Below are 17436 nucleotides of genomic sequence, written 5' to 3'. Positions count from 1 at the left end.
TACAATTTTATTCCACATATATCTTATTTTCTCACATTCATACAACATAGGTATTAATGTACCCGTTTCTTTATCACATCTCCAACAGGTGTCACTATTTCTCAACTAAAGTTCTGACAATTTACTGGGAGTCCAGTAACATCTATTTAAAATAAGATAAGTTGTGACTGTGCTTCCCGAGAGCATTTACACCACATGGCCACTAGGTTCTGCTGCTGATTCTGATGTAGCCTACAGCAGCAAACACTAGATGGCAGTGTGGAGCTTTGTTCACACAGCAGACACCACAGAAGAAGTCGTAGTGAAACTCATGTTGTGGATATTTCAGTTTACAATCGGGAGATGATCTGTCCCATACAGGAGGAGGAGCCACCGAGCGGCCAATCACAGCTCTTCTGCTCTGGTGTCGCTCTGCGCTCAGCTACAGTTTTGAAGCGGAGCAGTAAGCTGCGGCGTAGGTTATATAGACGCATCAGTTCCCCTGAACTAATACAATTTATTACACGGCTTGATTACTCAATTCTGATTGGCCAACGAAGGCATCCTGAGGTCCATGTGAAAGATGTGAAACAGCGGACTGTCATTTACATCACTCCTTCAAGAAGTTCGCTGCATTTAGTTGATTTTTGCTGAGATGAAGAGTCTCCACCTGGTGGCAGAAAGTCGTTACTGCAGACAAACACTCAGCTAACGAGGTTCCACACATGGAAGATTAACTTTATTTATTCAGATTAAAACAAACTTTAGATCGCGGCTTACGCCTCTTACGCAGGTTCTGTGGCTCCACCAGAAACCCGTGAGGTCAGAGGAGCAGCTCAGAGACAGGAGCACAGCGCCTCCCTGTGGACAGAAGATCTGTTCAGAGAGACGGAGACTTTGAAAAATGTCAAACTTTGCGTTGGCAGCGGACAGATCTGTTGTTTTCAACCAGAACTGATGGTTGGCATAGCAACTACTAAACAATGTATGTTTTCAATAAATTGATCTTTTTTAATAAATATAGCCCAAAACTAACCCAAACAAGACTTTGAACTGTGTACGAGGCGCTGCTCCATCTTCCTCCATCTTCCTCCATCTTCCTCCATCTTCCTCCATCTTCCTCCATCTTCCTCCCTCAGGACACTCTCTGCCGTACGAGCCGCCGGGCGGAGAGACTGTGTTCAGAGTTCAGACACATCAGACTGACAGATGAGTTGTGTACGAGGCTGAAGGCAGTCTGACTGGATTTGTTTACGTTTCTATGGTTACAGTTCTGTTGAACTGTTTTTTTGTTGGAAGCTTGTAAATGACTTTAGCTTGTAGTAAAATCATTTTAAATCCATATTCAGTGGCAGCAGATGAATGTCTTCAGTGTCTGTGTTGGCTGAGCAGCTGGGAGCGAACCTGAAACCTTCACTGAGCGGCTGGATGCTCTTCACTCTTCATCTGCTCAGATCTTTTCTCCTCACCGCTCCGCTGCAACATGCAACATGTGTAACTCTGATCTGAAGCCTGCCGACAGCCCACAGAGGCTGTCAAGTGTTGGCTCCTCTGGCTCCTCTGGCTCCTCTGGTTCCTCTGGCTCCTCTGGTTCCTCTGGCTCCTCTGGTTCCTCTGGTTCCTCTGGCTCCTCTGGTTCCTCTGGTTCCTCTGGCTCCTCTGGTTCCTCTGGTTCCTCTGGCTCCTCTGGCTCCTCTGGTTCCTCTGGCTCCTCTGGTTCCTCTGGTTCCTCTGGCTCCTCTGGTTCCTCTGGTTCCTCTGGCTCCTCTGGTTCCTCTGGTTCCTCTGGCTCCTCTGGTTCCTCTGGTTCCTCTGGCTCCTCTGGTTCCTCTGGTTCCTCTGGTTCCTCTGGCTCCTCTGGTTCCTCTGGCTCCTCTGGCTCCTCTGGTTCCTCTGGCTCCTCTGGTTCCTCTGGTTCCTCTGGTTCCTCTGGTTCCTCTGGTTCATGGGAAGCAGCAGCTGCTCATCTCACACTCTGCTGCGGACCGCCGGAAAGCATCCGGTCGGTTCAGAGTCGGTCTTCCTCCTCTTCATCGCCCGGCCGGTCTTCATGCTGTCCTGAGTGTTTGGTGCCTGCAGTTCCTTAAGAAGTCTTTGGCTTTAATAGAGTTCTATAAATTCAAGTTTTATTTGAAACACCAATAAATGTTGTGTTCGAGTGTTAAATGCAGTTAGAGACGTCATAAAAAGCTTTTTCTCAGCCTGCTGCTCAGATCCATGTGACTCTGCTGCCGCATTTTTACTCTTCAAGATACATTTTGGGTTGAAATTGGTCTCAAATTGTGTTTGAACTGGCATTAAGAACGTCTTAAATGTAACTAGCAGATAGTGGTTTTTCCTGTGTGTGTGTGTGTGTGTGTGTGTGTGTGTGTGTGTGTGTGTGTGTGTGTGTGTGTGTGGCTAACAGGTGCAGTGTGTGAGTCATGCTGTTCCCTGGACGTCCCGCAGCAGCAGGTCACACTGCGTCCTCATGAGGAAACAAACTGCAGCAGCAGAGAGGAGAGACTGAAGCTCAGGATCTGATCATCAGACTGGGTTCAGTTATAACAGAGAATTATTATTTAGTTATTAGAGAGGCCAAGGTGTTCCAGTCTGTCCTTCAGCTACTGAAAACCTCCGGCATCTAAAATCACCAACCACCAAAACCTCCAAACACACTTATATCACTACATTTTATTATTATTAATAATTAATAATAATAATAATAACCTTTATTTGTATAACACCTTTCATACACAGCATGCAGCTCAAAGTGCTTTACATCAATAGAAGGCAAACACATTAAAAAATATGAAAGAAAATGTATAAAAGAACAAGCAAACTCACACACACTCACACACACACACACACACACACACACACACACACACACACACACACACACCACACTCTCAGGTCAGTGTACCTGTTCCAGTCTGTAGCTGTCAGTTGCTGTCAGCCTCTGCCTCATTAAACTGCTTTCAAACTGCTGCAACTTTCATCAGCCACGTGTGTGTGTGTGTGTGTGTGTGTGTGTGTGGTGTGTGTGTGTGTGTGTGTGTGTGTGTGTGTGTGTTGTGTGTGTGTGGTGTGTGTGTGTGTGTGTGTGTGTGTGTAAGGAGCAGTATGAATGTTTAACACAGCCTCTGAACCTCTTACACTGAGCCGGATGAAGACTCTTCTCACTCCTCCACACCTCCGTCTCAAACTGACGGAGGTGTGGAGAACTTCAGATCAGAGACCATGTGGTTCTAAAGGAGCCGTTTGATTGGCTCAGGACATGACACGCCTCCGCTCTCCGTCCAATAGAAACAAGTCTCCTGTTTCAGTTCAGCTGCTCTGACGATAAAAACAGAAGAAACTCCAGACTGGCTTCTGTCTCCACATCAGACTGAGTGATGAACCTTCACAGCTTCTCAGCTCTGAAACAGAGACGGGACGGATGTTTACGTTTGATTTATCAAACATGGCCGACAGCGTGTGATGCATTATGGGAGAGAGAAATGTATAGTTTCAGTAGTCAGGAGTGGTGGAAGAGGAAGCTGCTGGTGGAAGTTCAGAGGAAGACGTGAAAATGAGGAACATCAACAACAACAAGCCTCTGGTTCCTCTGGTTCCTCTGGCTCCTCTGGTTCCTCTGGTTCCTCTGGCTCCTCTGGTTCCTCTGGTTCCTCTGGTTCCTCTGGTTCCTCTGGCTCCTCTGGTTCCTCTTCTCCTCTGGTTCCTCTGGCTCCTCTGGTTCCTCTGGTTCCTCTTCTCCTCTGGTTCCTCTGGCTCCTCTGGTTCGTCTGGTTCCTCTGGTTCCCCTTCTCCTCTGGTTCCTCTGGCTCCTCTGGTTCCTCTGGCTCCTCTGGTTCCTCTGGTTCCTCTGGTTTCTCTGGCTCCTCTGGTTCCTCTTCTCCTCTGGTTCCTCTGGTTTCTCTGGCTCCTCTGGTTCCTCTTCTCCTCTGGTTCCTCTGGTTCCTCTTCTCCTCTGGTTCCTCTGGTTCCTCTGGTTCCTCTGGTTCCTCTTCTCCTCTGGTTCCTCTGGTTCCTCTTCTCCTCTGGTTCCTCTGGTTCCTCTGGTTCCTCTGGTTCCTCTTCTCCTCTGGTTCCTCTGGTTCCTCTTCTCCTCTGGTTCCTCTGGTTCCTCTTTTCCTCTGGTTCCTCTGGCTCCTCTGGTTCGTCTGGTTCCTCTGGTTCCTCTGGTTCCTCTGGCTCCTCTGGCTCCTCTGGTTCCTCTTCTCCTCTGGTTCCTCTGGCTCCTCTGGTTCCTCTGGTTCCTCTTCTCCTCTGGTTCCTCTGGCTCCTCTGGTTCGTCTGGTTCCTCTGGTTCCCCTTCTCCTCTGGTTCCTCTGGCTCCTCTGGTTCCTCTGGCTCCTCTGGTTCCTCTGGTTTCTCTGGCTCCTCTGGTTCCTCTGGCTCCTCTGGTTCGTCTGGTTCCTCTGGCTCCTCTGGTTCCTCTGGTTCTTCTGGTTCCTCTCCTCTTGCTCCTCTGGCTCCTCTGGTTCCTCTGGTTTCTCTGACTCCTCTGGTTCCTCTTCTCCTCTGGTTCCTCTGGTTCCTCTTCTCCTCTGGTTCCTCTTCTCCTCTGGCTCCTCTGGTTCTTCTGGTTCCTCTGGTTCCTCTTCTCCTCTGGTCCCCCTGCTCCTCTGGCTCCTCTGGTTCCTCTGGTTCTTCTGGTTCCTCTCCTCTTGCTCCTCTGGTTCCTCTCCTCTGGCTCCTCTGGCTCCTCTGGTTCCTCTGGTTCCTCTGGTTCCTCTTCTCCTCTGGTTCCTCTGGCTCCTCTGGTTCCTCTGGTTCCTCTTCTCCTCTGGTTCCTCTGGTTCTTCTGGCTCCTCTTGCTCCTCTGGCTCCTCTGGCTCCTCTGGTTCCTCTGGCTCCTCTGGCTCCTCTGGTTCCTCTGGTTCCTCTGGCTCCTCTGGCTCCTCTGGTTCCTCTGGTTCCTCTGGTTCTTCTGGCTCCTCTGGTTCCTCTGGGTCCTCTGGCTCTGGTTGTGTCTGTAAATGAACATCCCGTCTACAGAAACCTGTTACTGATCCAGGAGTTCAGCTTCCTGACTGAGGCCACAAACTGATGCGATGCCAACAGGCCCTTTCCACGTCGTCATGGTAACAGCCTCCACACTGAGAAACAGGTGCATCACAACTTCCTGTTGTCGGCTCTGGTCTTCAGTCGCTCCACATCCTGCAACATGTTCTAACTCCTGATCTGAACTAGAGGAAGACTGCAAGGTCTTCACCTGAAGTTTCAGTTTCTCCTCTGATGTCATCTCTTGGCAGTCATCACCTCATTTGCATAACGTTATTACATTATGTATCTAGTGCTAGTAACCATTGCAATTCTGTTGTTTTGTTGTCGTTGTTGTCTTTGTTGTCTTTGTTGTCTTTGTTGGACTGGTTTGTCAATAAGTCACCAAAAGAAAGTTGCCACAGGAAGTTGTGATGCAGCGGTTTGTCAGCATGGAAGCTGTTGCCATGACGATGTGAAGAGGACCAGTTACTGCTTCCTCTAACCTTCATCACTCAGGAGGGAAACTCCTGAGTGAGCAGGAGGTTTTCCCTTTAACCGTTCCTGTTCTGTCTCAGCAGGACTGACCTGCTGACAGAAAAGGTTAAATAAAGTTTATCCAGTAAAGATTTTACAGTCCAGCAGAGAGTCGGTGTCATTTTCTCTCCAACCTTTTGATTCCTGCAAAACGCTCCAACTTGTTTTTTGTGAGTCAATAAATTCAGCTGCTGCGTCCAAATCAATATTTCTGTATGTGAGGCAGAGAGACAGAGAGAGAGACAGACAGGCAGACAGACAGGCAGAGAGACAGACAGAGAGAGAGACAGACAGGCAGGCAGGCAGACAGACAGACAGACAGAGAGAGAGACAGACAGGCAGACAGACAGACAGACAGACAGACAGAGAGAGAGACAGACAGGCAGAGACAGACAGACAGACAGACAGACAGACAGAGAGAGAGACAGACAGGCAGGCAGACAGACAGACAGAGAGAGAGACAGACAGGCAGACAGACAGGCAGACAGACAGACAGAGAGACAGGCAGACAGAGAGACAGACAGACAGGCAGGCAGGCAGGCAGGCAGACAGACAGGCAGACAGACAGGCAGACAGACAGGCAGAGACAGGCAGACAGGCAGGCAGGCAGGCAGACAGACAGGCAGAGACAGACAGACAGGCAGACAGGCAGACAGACAGGCAGGCAGACAGACAGACAGACAGGCAGACAGGCAGGCAGACAGTAAGGTTGTAACTCTGTTGGTGATAAATCTTTCTGAGCGGCTCATAACGTCTGGAGGGAAGATGGAGGCGTCCGACCTTCTGCTCATAAACATGACGGCTTGACTGAAGGAGACCCCCCCCCCCCCCCCCCCCCATCTAACCTAACACCCCCCACACACACACACACACACACACACACACACACACCTAAAAGGTGATGTAGCAGCTGATGATGAACGATAATGAAATGAAATGAAAGCGATGATCTGAGCTTCTCTTCTCGTCTCGTTATGCAGCAACATTCAGAGTCAATAACAAACAGGAAATATAATTTGACAGTATGTTTGACAACAAGACTAGCTAGCTATCAGCCATGTCATTGTCCCCAAATCAATATTTTCCACGAACATACAAATTATAAACAGAGGCTGTGACTGCGTCCCTGTTGCTATGGTTACTCATTTCAGATACAGGCTGATGCTACGTAGGATGCTACGCGCACTGAGAGTATTCACCCAGACCATGGTATAATGTTAGTTAACTTTCATAGATCAAAACGACAAGTTTGATTAAACATGATGTTCTTTCCTCACTGAGGCTCCTGGATCCAACAGCAAAGTGAAGTGTGTGTCTTCTCTCTGCAGGACTCTGGGTTATAAGAACCGGTTTGTTCGGGTTCCAGACGGTCACTTCTGGATCGAGGGCGATCATCACGGTCACAGTCTGGACAGCAACAGCTTCGGCCCGGTGCGTTCCCCCGCCGCTACCCACAATGCAACAGTCTGCACTGACAAAATAGATAATTCATTACAAACAAAACACACAGAGCCTCTCACTGGGCGGCCGCTCAAAGATCATCTATTTTAGAAGATGAAACACTCTCAGACAGACAGAGCGCTACAGACCAAACTGTAAATTAATAACGACATAATTACACGAGCATGTGCACATACCAAACTGTGAATTAATGACAGTTCAATAAACATAGCTGGATACCATATTCAAAATTATTATTAATCAGGAAAGTGCAGCCCCAGGCATGATGCTGTTACCATGGTGACCGACCTGCTACAGACCAGAAATAATGATTTCTCTCAAAAACTCAAAATCCAATCTTATGTTGAGCCAGGTTTTACCCATAACCCCCCTGTCCGGTGCCAGGATTTATTCTGGAGGCAGCTGAAGTTTCAGACTCTGTGTGTTTGCGTGTGTGTGTGTGTGTGTGTGTGTGTGTGTGTGTGTGTGTGTGTGTGTGTGACATGGCTCTTTACAGGATGAGTGTGTGTTGTTTTGTTGTTTTCGTCCATGAACAGAATATAAACGGTGAATGTGACGTGTTTCGGTCCTGACAGACTCTGTGGTTTTTGTTTCTACTTAAAATATAAAGATTTCATAAACACTGCGTTCGGTTTCTTCCGAGGCAGAAAGACATCAGCGTCCCGTACCGAGCGTCCCGTACCGAGCGTCCCGTACCGAGCGTCCCGTACCAAGGGAATTTGTGTATTTCTACTACTTCTGATCATTTGTACAGCAGAGTTCAGCAGCTGAAACAGTTTGCTTCAGGTGAGCTTCAGGTGAGCTTCAAGTGAGCTTCAGGTGAGCTTCAGGTCAGCTTCAGGTCAGCTTCAGGTCAGCTTCAGGTGAGCTTCAGGTGAGCTTCAGGTCAGCTTCAGGTCAGCTTCAGGTGAACTTCAGGTGAGCTTCAGGTCAGCTTCAGGTCAGCTTCAGGTCAGCTTCAGGTCAGCTTCAGGTCAGCTTCAGGTGAGCTTCAGGTCAGCTTCAGGTGAGCTTCAGGTCAGCTTCAGGTCAGCTTCAGGTCAGCTTCAGGTCAGCTTCAGGTGAGCTTCAGGTCAGCTTCAGGTGAGCTTCAGGTCAGCTTCAGGTCAGCTTCAGGTCAGCTTCAGGTGAGCTTCAGGTCAGCTTCAGGTCAGCTTCAGGTCAGCTTCAGGTCAGCTTCAGGTCAGCTTCAGGTGAGCTTCAGGTGAGCTTCTGGTGAGCTTCAGGTCAGCTTCATGGTTCAATAAATGAAAACTTGTCATGAGTTGGGACTTGAACCTCCACACCCAAACTTTCCACCATCAAACTACTTTCTGTTTCTAGTCATGAGTTCTGCCTCCTGTTTCACTCGATTAGTAGAAAATGCATCTCCAACATGTCAACTTCTTTTCGTAACAAAGAGAGCAGCCTTGTGTTCAGCTTGACCGCCATGTGTTGAAGAGTTTATTCAGACGGTTTAGAAACAGTTTAACAGAGATGTGACCGAGTCAACTCTGCTCGAGTCCCAAGTCAAGTCTCAAGTCAAGTCCAAGTCATTAATGTGAAGTCTCAAACAGAATTTAGTTTACAATTCAGTCGTCTGCTGGAACAAATCTCATCACTTTCAATCTAAGTCATTTACACAAACACAAGATCTCAAGTCAAGACTTTAGAAACCTTTTCAAGTCATCAGAGTACAAGTCAGAGTCAAGTCCCAAGTCACCAGAACCCAAGTCAAGTCAAGTCTCAAGAAATTACAACTGTGACTCCAGTCTGACTCAAGTCCAAATCATGTGACTCTAGTTCCCACCTTTGCGATGTAACCTGATGAAAGGCAAAACCAGAGCAGCAAAAATCCATGATTTTCCTGTTCAACACTTAACATTACTTAACATAGCTCTCAAGTCTTCTCTTCATGCAGCAAGTCAAGTCTCAAGCTATTGAAATTGTCATGTGACTCGAGTCTCCACCTCTGCAGTCTGATGAAAGAACCTTTTGACCCGTACTGACCTGCAGTCAGCTGAGGCTGAAACATGGAAATCACCTAAATTGGAGTCGTGGTGTCGTGGGACTTGACCTCCAACCCCAGCAGTGCCTTGCTCTCCTGTAGAGCTGCACAGGGAATTGAACCCCTAACCGTGTTCAGACTGTGAAACACATGATGAGCCAATCAGCTTCAGTCCTTCATCTCCTCCAGAACTGTGCGACCAGGAAACTGATGATGATTGGACGCTCAGCAAGATCGTCTCCACAGCTGAACTTTACTCTGTCATTAAACCTGACAAACCTGTCTGTCTGTCTCTCTCTCTCTGTCTCTCTCTCTCTCCCTGTATCTCTCTCTCTGTCTCTCTCACTCTCTCTCTCCCTGTATCTCTCTCTCTCCCTCGGTCTCACTCTCTCTCTCTCCCTGTATCTCTCTCTCTGTCTCTCTCTCTCCCTCTCTCTCTCTGTCTCTCTCTCTCCCTCGGTCTCTCTCTCTCTCTCTCTCTCTCTCTCTCTCTCTCTCTGTCTCTCTCTCTCTGTCTGTCTCTCTCTCTCTCTCTCTCTCTCTCTCTCTCTCTCTGTGTCTCTCTGTCTCCCTCTCTCTCTGTCTCTCTTTGTCTCTCTCTCTCTCTGTCTGTCCCCCCTCTCCCTGTCTCTCTCTCTCTCTCTCTCTCTCTGTCTGTCTCTCTCTCTCTGTGTGTCTCTCTGTCTCCCTCTCTGTCTCTCCCTCTCTCTCTCTCTCTCTCTCTCTCTCTATCTCTCTCTCCCTCTCTCTCTCTGTCTCTCTCTCTCTCTGTCGTTCTCCCAGTAGACATCATGTGGTCGGCTGTCAGCTTCCATCCCTCCTAACAGAAATCTCCATCATCTCTTCTCTGGATCACATTTATGTCTTTATTGTTGCTGAATGGCTGAAGCTGAGCCAGCGTCTCTCCGGGCGATACGAGCCGCTCTCTTTCTTTTCTCTCTCTCTCTGTTTGGGACAAAACGTCATGTCAGACTACATAGTACCTGATCCCAGGCCAGCCAGTCAGTAATTAAATCCACAGACTGTCTGTACAATCAGGCCTTGAAAATCTTAGAAAAAAGCAAATAAGGTTCCATCATTGCCGCATTCTAAGTAAATACAAGATTTTAAGTTTTGCAAACGTTATTGATGTTCATTATGTAAAGCTTGTGTTTAAATGGACTTCCTCCTCAGCCTGTCTGTAAATACATGAAGAGACTGCAGAGCTGCAGCAGATCCACCAGAGCAGCTTCAAGGTGGAACTGTAAAGTTTCACTCTGCAAAACCTCTTTTGCTCAGACAGCTTTTTCTGTGAAAGGAGCAAAGTCCTGGAACTCGCTGCCTGATCACCTGAAATCTGCTGCAGACTTCAAACCGCTTTAGAGAGTTACCAAATCCTCCTGGTTCACTCAGCAACAAACTTGGACTCATGTCTAGTTTTCTGCAGTTATCTTACTACTAAATGTGTTTTATGGTATCTTGTTGTACTCAGTTTACCTTTTTCTTCCTCCTTCCTTCTTTCTTTCCTTTTTTCTTTTTTTTTTACCTTGTGCTCTATTGTATCTTGCTGTACTCGGTTTACCTTCTTTTTACCTCACTGTTTTAATCTCTGATTCTCACAAAAGCCCTTCTAGGGACGGGTGCAAATTAGCATCCGCTATAAACACGATGATACTTGCATCGGATAGCTGTTCTCAGTTTGTCTATGTATACTGTATCTGTCCCTATCAATAAACCATAACTAAATAAATAATACATACTGGAACCTGACAGTTTAATGCTGCCTTGCTCACCAGCAAACAGTCATACAGCAAACACTTCAACCTCACTTGGATGTATCCTGCTGCACTCAGGATACATCCAATCCTCCTCACAGATCTCTTTTCAATAAAATATTCTTTTAAAATTGCTCTGGCAGTGCTCGTCACCGCCCACCACCGTGTCTTTTGGTGGAAAAAGACTTAAGAAACAAGGCAATAACAAACATGTCAGCTCCCACGAATGATGCATTCAGCCTTTGGGCCAAACAGAAATAATCACAAACAAGCAGCAATAACTCCCGTCCCTTAATACAGTGTGTATACAGTACATGCAGTGTGGGTGTGCATCAGTCTCTTGAGGCTGTGTACCAAGTTTCATGTTGATAAGTGAAAACTTTTTCAAGAAATTCAATGTGGTGAAAGATTTGGACTGGAGGAAAATGCAGAACACCGTACAGTAGAGCGATGGTTCTACAGGAGAGGAGAGCTGGATACCAAACTTCATGTCAATCGATCTTACAATGTGGGAGATATGGCTTATGAAAGTGTTTAAAGGGGCAATAAATAAGATTTTTACTGCGCCAAAGCACCAAATGACCATAATCTATCAGTGGGGTTCAGAGAGTTGCTGATCAATACCAACGACTCAAACATTTCTACAGCTGCTGGGATTTCTGGCTTTAAAACTCACTTTACAGCCTTTAGTCTGTTTTGGAAGAAAATACAGGAAAGAATGAAGGAAGAACAGAAGGAAGGAGGAAACAAACAAGCAAAGGAACAAAGGAACCAAGGAAGGAACAAACCAAGGAACCAAGGATCTAACCAAGGAACTAAGGAACCAAGCAATGAAAAATCCAAGGGACCAAGGAACCAAAGAAGGAGCTAAGGAACCAAGGAACAAATGCATCAAAGAACCAAGAAACGAATGGACCAAAGAATCAAGGAACAAACCAGGGAACCATGGAACAAATGAAGGAACCAAGGACCTAAGACTAAGGAACTAAACAACCAAGGAACAAATGAACCAACCCTAACTCTAACCAAGGAAAGAACTACAGAACCAAGAAACCAACGGACCAAGGAACCCAGGAGTGAACAAACCAAGGAACCTTGGACAGAAGGTTTCTCCACACTTCCGGTTCAGAAAGGTCGGACTGTTGCTCTGCTTCAGCAGGTTCAGACGAGAGAGGAATGTCCGATTACTGTTCAAGGCAAAGGAAAAAAATGTTAAAATAATTTGCGTTTTTTATTTATTTAATTCCATCGACTTCCAAATCCATTTGAGGATGACTCAAAATAACATTGAAGTCCACTTGAATTCATATCATATATCAATCTTCCATCACAAGCTCCATAAGAGGGAATATCACACCATTATGACTGTTTGTCTCTATTTTTGAATGAGTTTCGTCAGCAATGTCTTTTTAAAATATAAACATTAACTCTCTTCTCTTGTGTTGATTGTCTTGTTCCTGTTGTCTGTGTTTTCATGGCCTGAGCAGTTTTTAACCAGGTCTCTAAAGCTCTGTGGGTTACACTGTAGTATGAAAAGTGCTAAATAAATAAAATTTGTTTTGATTTTTTTTATTTGATTTCCCGCTGCCCTCCTCAGTGGATAACAACCCTCCGCCCCGCTGCTCCACTTCAGCTGGATGAATATTATTCTGCTCTTTTCTTCTTTCATTTTATTAAACTGGATCTTGACCTGCTGCTCTTACCGGCTGCTGCTGTGGAGGTGGAGGAGTTCTTCTGCAGCCAGCGCTCCGGCTCCGAACCCAACACCTCCACCTGTCTGAAGCCTGGGAGTCGAACCCAACACCTCCACCTGTCTACAGCCTGGAGTCGAACCCAACACCTCCACCTGTCTGCTGCCTGGAGTCGAACCCAACACCTCCACCTGTCTGCAGCCTGGAGTCGAACCCAACACCTCCACCTGTCTGCTGCCTGGAGTCGAACCCAACACCTCCACCTGTCTGCAGCCTGGAGTCGAACCCAACACCTCCACCTGTCTGCTGCCTGGAGTCGAACCCAACACCTCCACCTGTCTGCAGCCTGGAGTCGAACCCAACACCTCCACCTGTCTGCTGCCTGGAGTCGAACCCAACACCTCCACCTGTCTGCAGCCTGGAGTCGAACCCAAAACCTCCACCTGTCTGCAGCCTGGAGTCGAACCCAACACCTCCACCTGTCTGCAGCCTGGAGTCGAACCCAACACCTCCACCTGTCTGCAGCCTGGAGTCGAACCCAACACCTGCACCTGTCTGCAGCCTGGAGTCGAACCCAACACCTCCAGCCTGGGAGTTAAACCCAACACCTCCACCTGTCTGTAGCCTGGAGTCGAACCCAACACCTCCACCTGTCTGCAGCCTGGGAATCGAACCCAACACCTCCACCTGTCTGCAGCCTGGAGTCGAACCCAACACCTCCAGCCTGGGAGTCGAACCCAACACCTCCACCTGTCTGTAGCCTGGTATCAAACCCAACACCTCCACCTGTCTGCAGCCTGGAGTTGAACCCAACACCTCCAGCCTGGGAGTCGAACCCAACACCTCCACCTGTCTGCAGCCTGGAGTCGAACCCAACACCTCCAGCCTGGGAGTCGAACCCAACACCTCCACCTGTCTGCAGCCTGGGAGTCTAACCCAACACCTCCACCTGTCTGCAGCCTGGAGTCGAACCCAACACCTCCAGCCTGGGAGTTGAACCCAACACCTCCACCTGTCTGCAGCCTGGAGTCGAACCCAACACCTCCAGCCTGGGAGTCGAACCCAACACCTCCACCTGTCTGTAGCCTGGAGTCAAACCCAACACCTCCAGCCTGGTATCAAACCCAACACCTCCACCTGTCTGTAGCCTGGAGTCAAACCCAACACCTCCAGCCTGGTGTCAAACCCAACACCTCCACCTGTCTGCAGCCTGGAGTCGAACCCAACACCTCCAGCCTGGGAGTCGAACCCAACACCTCCAGCCTGGGAGTCGAACCCAACACGTCCACCTGTCTGCAGCCTGGAGTTGAACCCAACACCTCCACCTGTCTGCAGCCTGGAGTTGAACCCAACACCTCCAGCCTGGGAGTTGAACCCAACACCTCCACCTGTCTGCAGCCTGGAGTCGAACCCAACACCTCCAGCCTGGGAGTCGAACCCAACACCTCCACCTGTCTGTAGCCTGGAGTCAAACCCAACACCTCCAGCCTGGTATCAAACCCAACACCTCCACCTGTCTGTAGCCTGGAGTCAAACCCAACACCTCCAGCCTGGTATCAAACCCAACACCTCCACCTGTCTGCAGCCTGGAGTCGAACCCAACACCTCCAGCCTGGGAGTCGAACCCAACACCTCCAGCCTGGTATCAAACCCAACACCTCCACCTGTCTGCAGCCTGGGAGTCGAACCCAACACCTCCAGCCTGGTATCAAACCCAACACCTCCACCTGTCTGCAGCCTGGGAGTCGAACCCAACACCTCCAGCCTGGGAGTCGAACCCAACACCTCCAGCCTGGGAGTCGAACCCAACACCTCCACCTGTCTGCAGCCTGGAGTCAAACCCAACACCTCCAGCCTGGGAGTCGAACCCAACACCTCCAGCCTGGGAGTCGAACCCAACACCTCCACCTGTCTGCAGCCTGGAGTCAAACCCAACACCTCCAGCCTGGGAGTCGAACCCAACACCTCCAGCCTGGGAGTCGAACCCAACACCTCCACCTGTCTGCAGCCTGGAGTCGAACCCAACACCTCCAGCCTGGGAGTTGAACCCAACACCTCCACCTGTCTGCAGCCTGGAGTCAAACCCAACACCTCCAGCCTGGTATCAAACCCAACACCTCCACCTGTCTGCTGCCTGGAGTCGAACCCAACACCTCCACCTGTCTGCAGCCTGGGAGTCGAACCCAACACCTCCACCTGTCTGCAGCCTGGAGTCGAACCCAACACCTCCAGCCTGGGAGTCGAACCCAACACCTCCACCTGTCTGTAGCCTGGAGTCAAACCCAACACCTCCAGCCTGGTATCAAACCCAACACCTCCACCTGTCTGTAGCCTGGAGTCAAACCCAACACCTCCACCTGTCTGCAGCCTGGGAGTCGAACCCAACACCTCCAGCCTGGGAGTCGAACCCAACACCTCCAGCCTGGGAGTCGAACCCAACACCTCCACCTGTCTGCAGCCTGGAGTCAAACCCAACACCTCCAGCCTGGAGTCGAACCCAACACCTCCACCTGTCTGCAGCCTGGAGTCAAACCCAACACCTCCACCTGTCTGCAGCCTGGAGTCAAACCCAACACCTCCAGCCTGGAGTCGAACCCAACACCTCCACCTGTCTGCAGCCTGGAGTCGAACCCAACACCTCCACCTGTCTGCAGCCTGGAGTCAAACCCAACACCTCTACCTGTCTGCAGCCTGGGAGTTGAACCCCACACCTCCAGCTCTCTCTACAGCCTCCAGACTGGTTTTCTAAAGGTTCCTCTGAAGATGAGCAGCTTGTTTGTTAAAGCAGACTCCGGCTTTTCAAAGATAACAGCAGTCATTAAAAGCATTTGACATTTGCCTGTGTGTGTGTGTCTGTGTGTGTGTGTGTGTGTGTGTGTGTGTGTGTGTGTGTGTGTGTGTGTGTGTGTGTGTGTGTGTCTGGTCTGACCTTATGCAAACCAGCTTAATTGACGCAGAGCGGACGATGTCAGACGGTGGCGAGCGGCCAGATCTCCGGCATCCGCTCGCCTGTTTTAATCAGCTCCGGTGTCGATGCTGGAAGTCTGACAGTCTGACAGAGTCTGAGAGTCTGAGAGTCTGACAGAGTCTGAGAGAGTCTGAGAGTCTGAGAGTCTGACAGAGTCTGAGAGAGTCTGACAGAGTCTGACAGAGTCTGACAGAGTCTGAGAGTCTGAGAGTCTGACAGAGTCTGACAGAGTCTGACAGAGTCTGACGGTTTGAAATCCTCCCAAAGGAGCGTTTCTGCAATTAGATGCTTTTCACTATATCTAGTCTTTATTCTTATGACTCACTACAAAATCCTCTTCGCTCGTTTCAAAAGTAATATTACTTTATTAATAATAAAAGATTGTTACTTCTCTCATTCTATTTCTCCTCCGTTCCTCCTCCTCTCTTCTTCTAAAGTCAGATCGGTCAGTTTCTTGTTCCTGTCGTCCTTTAACTGGAGAAGATCAAAGTCCAGGGGAAACTTTTCTACCATTTCTCATCAAATCAGTTCAGTTTGAGGAAGAACAATAATTATGAGGAAAACAAACGGATCAGGATAACCAGTTTTTCAATAATTCAAATTCAGTCTGATATTTTAGAGGCTGATAACAGAAACAGCAGCTTATTTTGTTTGATTGGTAACTGTAATGTTAATACTTTCATTCGTTACTCTACTCGTAATAACATGACTGTGCCTTGTTAACACCAACACTGATGATGTCACTCCTTTTTTCCCAGGTGTCAGTGGGGCTGCTTCACGGTCGAGCCTCGCACATCATCTGGCCGCCCAATCGCTGGCAGCGAATCAGACCGTCCCTCCCCCCGAACCGAGGACCGCTCCACGCCGAGGAAGAGGAGGGATGAAGACACACACACACACACACACACACACACACACACACACACACACACACACACACTCCTGTAATGTCATGTTCCCTTAAAATGACCCATTTGCAGTGACAAGACAAACTTGTACACTGTTGTTCAAATACACACACACATACACACTTGTACACACACACTCTGTGGTGACATTATTTCCTCTAAATTGATTCATGAGTTCAGAGAGAAGAAACTCCTGTGTGGGTCTGTGGTTCAGTCCGGTCAGTTGTGTTCTGTGGACTGCAGTGTGTCGGTTGTGTCGGTTGTTTTGTGTCCCAGACTGCCACACTGAGTTCACACTGAGAGCAGCTTGGTCAACGTGCCGCTCTATTCTGACTGGTTGTGGGCGGGACCATAGGTTCTGTGGGCGGGACCATAGGTTCTGTGGGCGGGGTCAGATGCTCTGTGGGCAGGGCCAGAAGCTCTGTGGGCGGGGCCAGATGCTCTGTGGGCGGGGCCAGATGCTCTGGTCTGCAGATACAACATTTTGAACAGGCAAATGTTTTTTGCTGCTCTGGTCTTGCCTGTCAGGTTGGCAAGTGCTGATTAGGTAGCACTGATTGACAGAAAACATTTTTTTTAAAACAAACATAAACATAGCTAGCTTGCAAGTGCTAACTAGGCAGCATTAACTGAAAGTAAACAGGAAAAAAAAAAACTTCAGATCTTCCCATCGACCCAACAGTGGATCAGCTGTTCTCCAAGCTTTGTTTCTGATTCGTTTCTTCCTGTCGTCTTTCAAATCAAAGTTGTAGAAAACTGAAGCTTTGAACGGCTGGAGCCAACTTCTCCGTTTCCTCAGCCGGTCCACAGTGGAGCGGCCCGGGTCACCATGCTGCTCCGTGTGAACTCAGTCATCTGGACTCGCCCAGCGCTGCTCCTTTAAACAGGAACCACATCCAGTCTCACTGTAAGTCCCACATGTCTTCAGTCCATGTCAGTGAACAGGAGCAGCTCCCTCCTGAAGAGAAACAGACAGCCAGACTCAGACTGTGACGTCTTCAGGTTTTTACACCCAATCAGCTTTATTCTGCTCTAGTGTTGTCAGTTCTCAACCTCATCACCAAAAAATCCATTTACCTCAGTTCTCTATGGAGCAGCTCTGACTGTAATACCTGTTGACGGGTCAGATTGTAGTTTTGCAGTAGAAACACAGACAGAGGAGGACGTCCGTTCATTTTCTGCA

At 48.7% G+C, this 17436-nt stretch overlaps 1 protein-coding gene across 1 annotated transcript in view; it reads left to right on the top strand.

Annotated features, from left to right (window-relative positions):
* LOC139657191 (mitochondrial inner membrane protease subunit 2-like) overlaps positions 1-16638 on the top strand; it is a 17704-nt gene extending 1066 nt beyond the window's left edge. The window contains exons 3-4 of the mRNA XM_071534949.1: positions 6813-6915; positions 16104-16638. Coding sequence (XP_071391050.1) covers positions 6813-6915; positions 16104-16229 — 229 coding nt within the window. The 3' untranslated portion in view covers positions 16230-16638. The remainder of the gene's footprint in view (positions 1-6812; positions 6916-16103) is intronic.
* The last annotated feature ends 798 nt before the right edge of the window (positions 16639-17436 follow it).

This window comes from Centroberyx affinis, unplaced genomic scaffold (assembly GCF_046629955.1).
Source record: "Centroberyx affinis isolate AG114_WGS23_722 - 3 ecotype Tasmania unplaced genomic scaffold, CSIRO-AGI_Caff_v1 ptg002636l_1, whole genome shotgun sequence".
Lineage (NCBI taxonomy): Eukaryota > Metazoa > Chordata > Actinopteri > Beryciformes > Berycidae > Centroberyx > Centroberyx affinis.
Note: the sequence above shows the minus strand (reverse complement) of the source record. Positions and strands in the feature narration are given on the sequence as shown.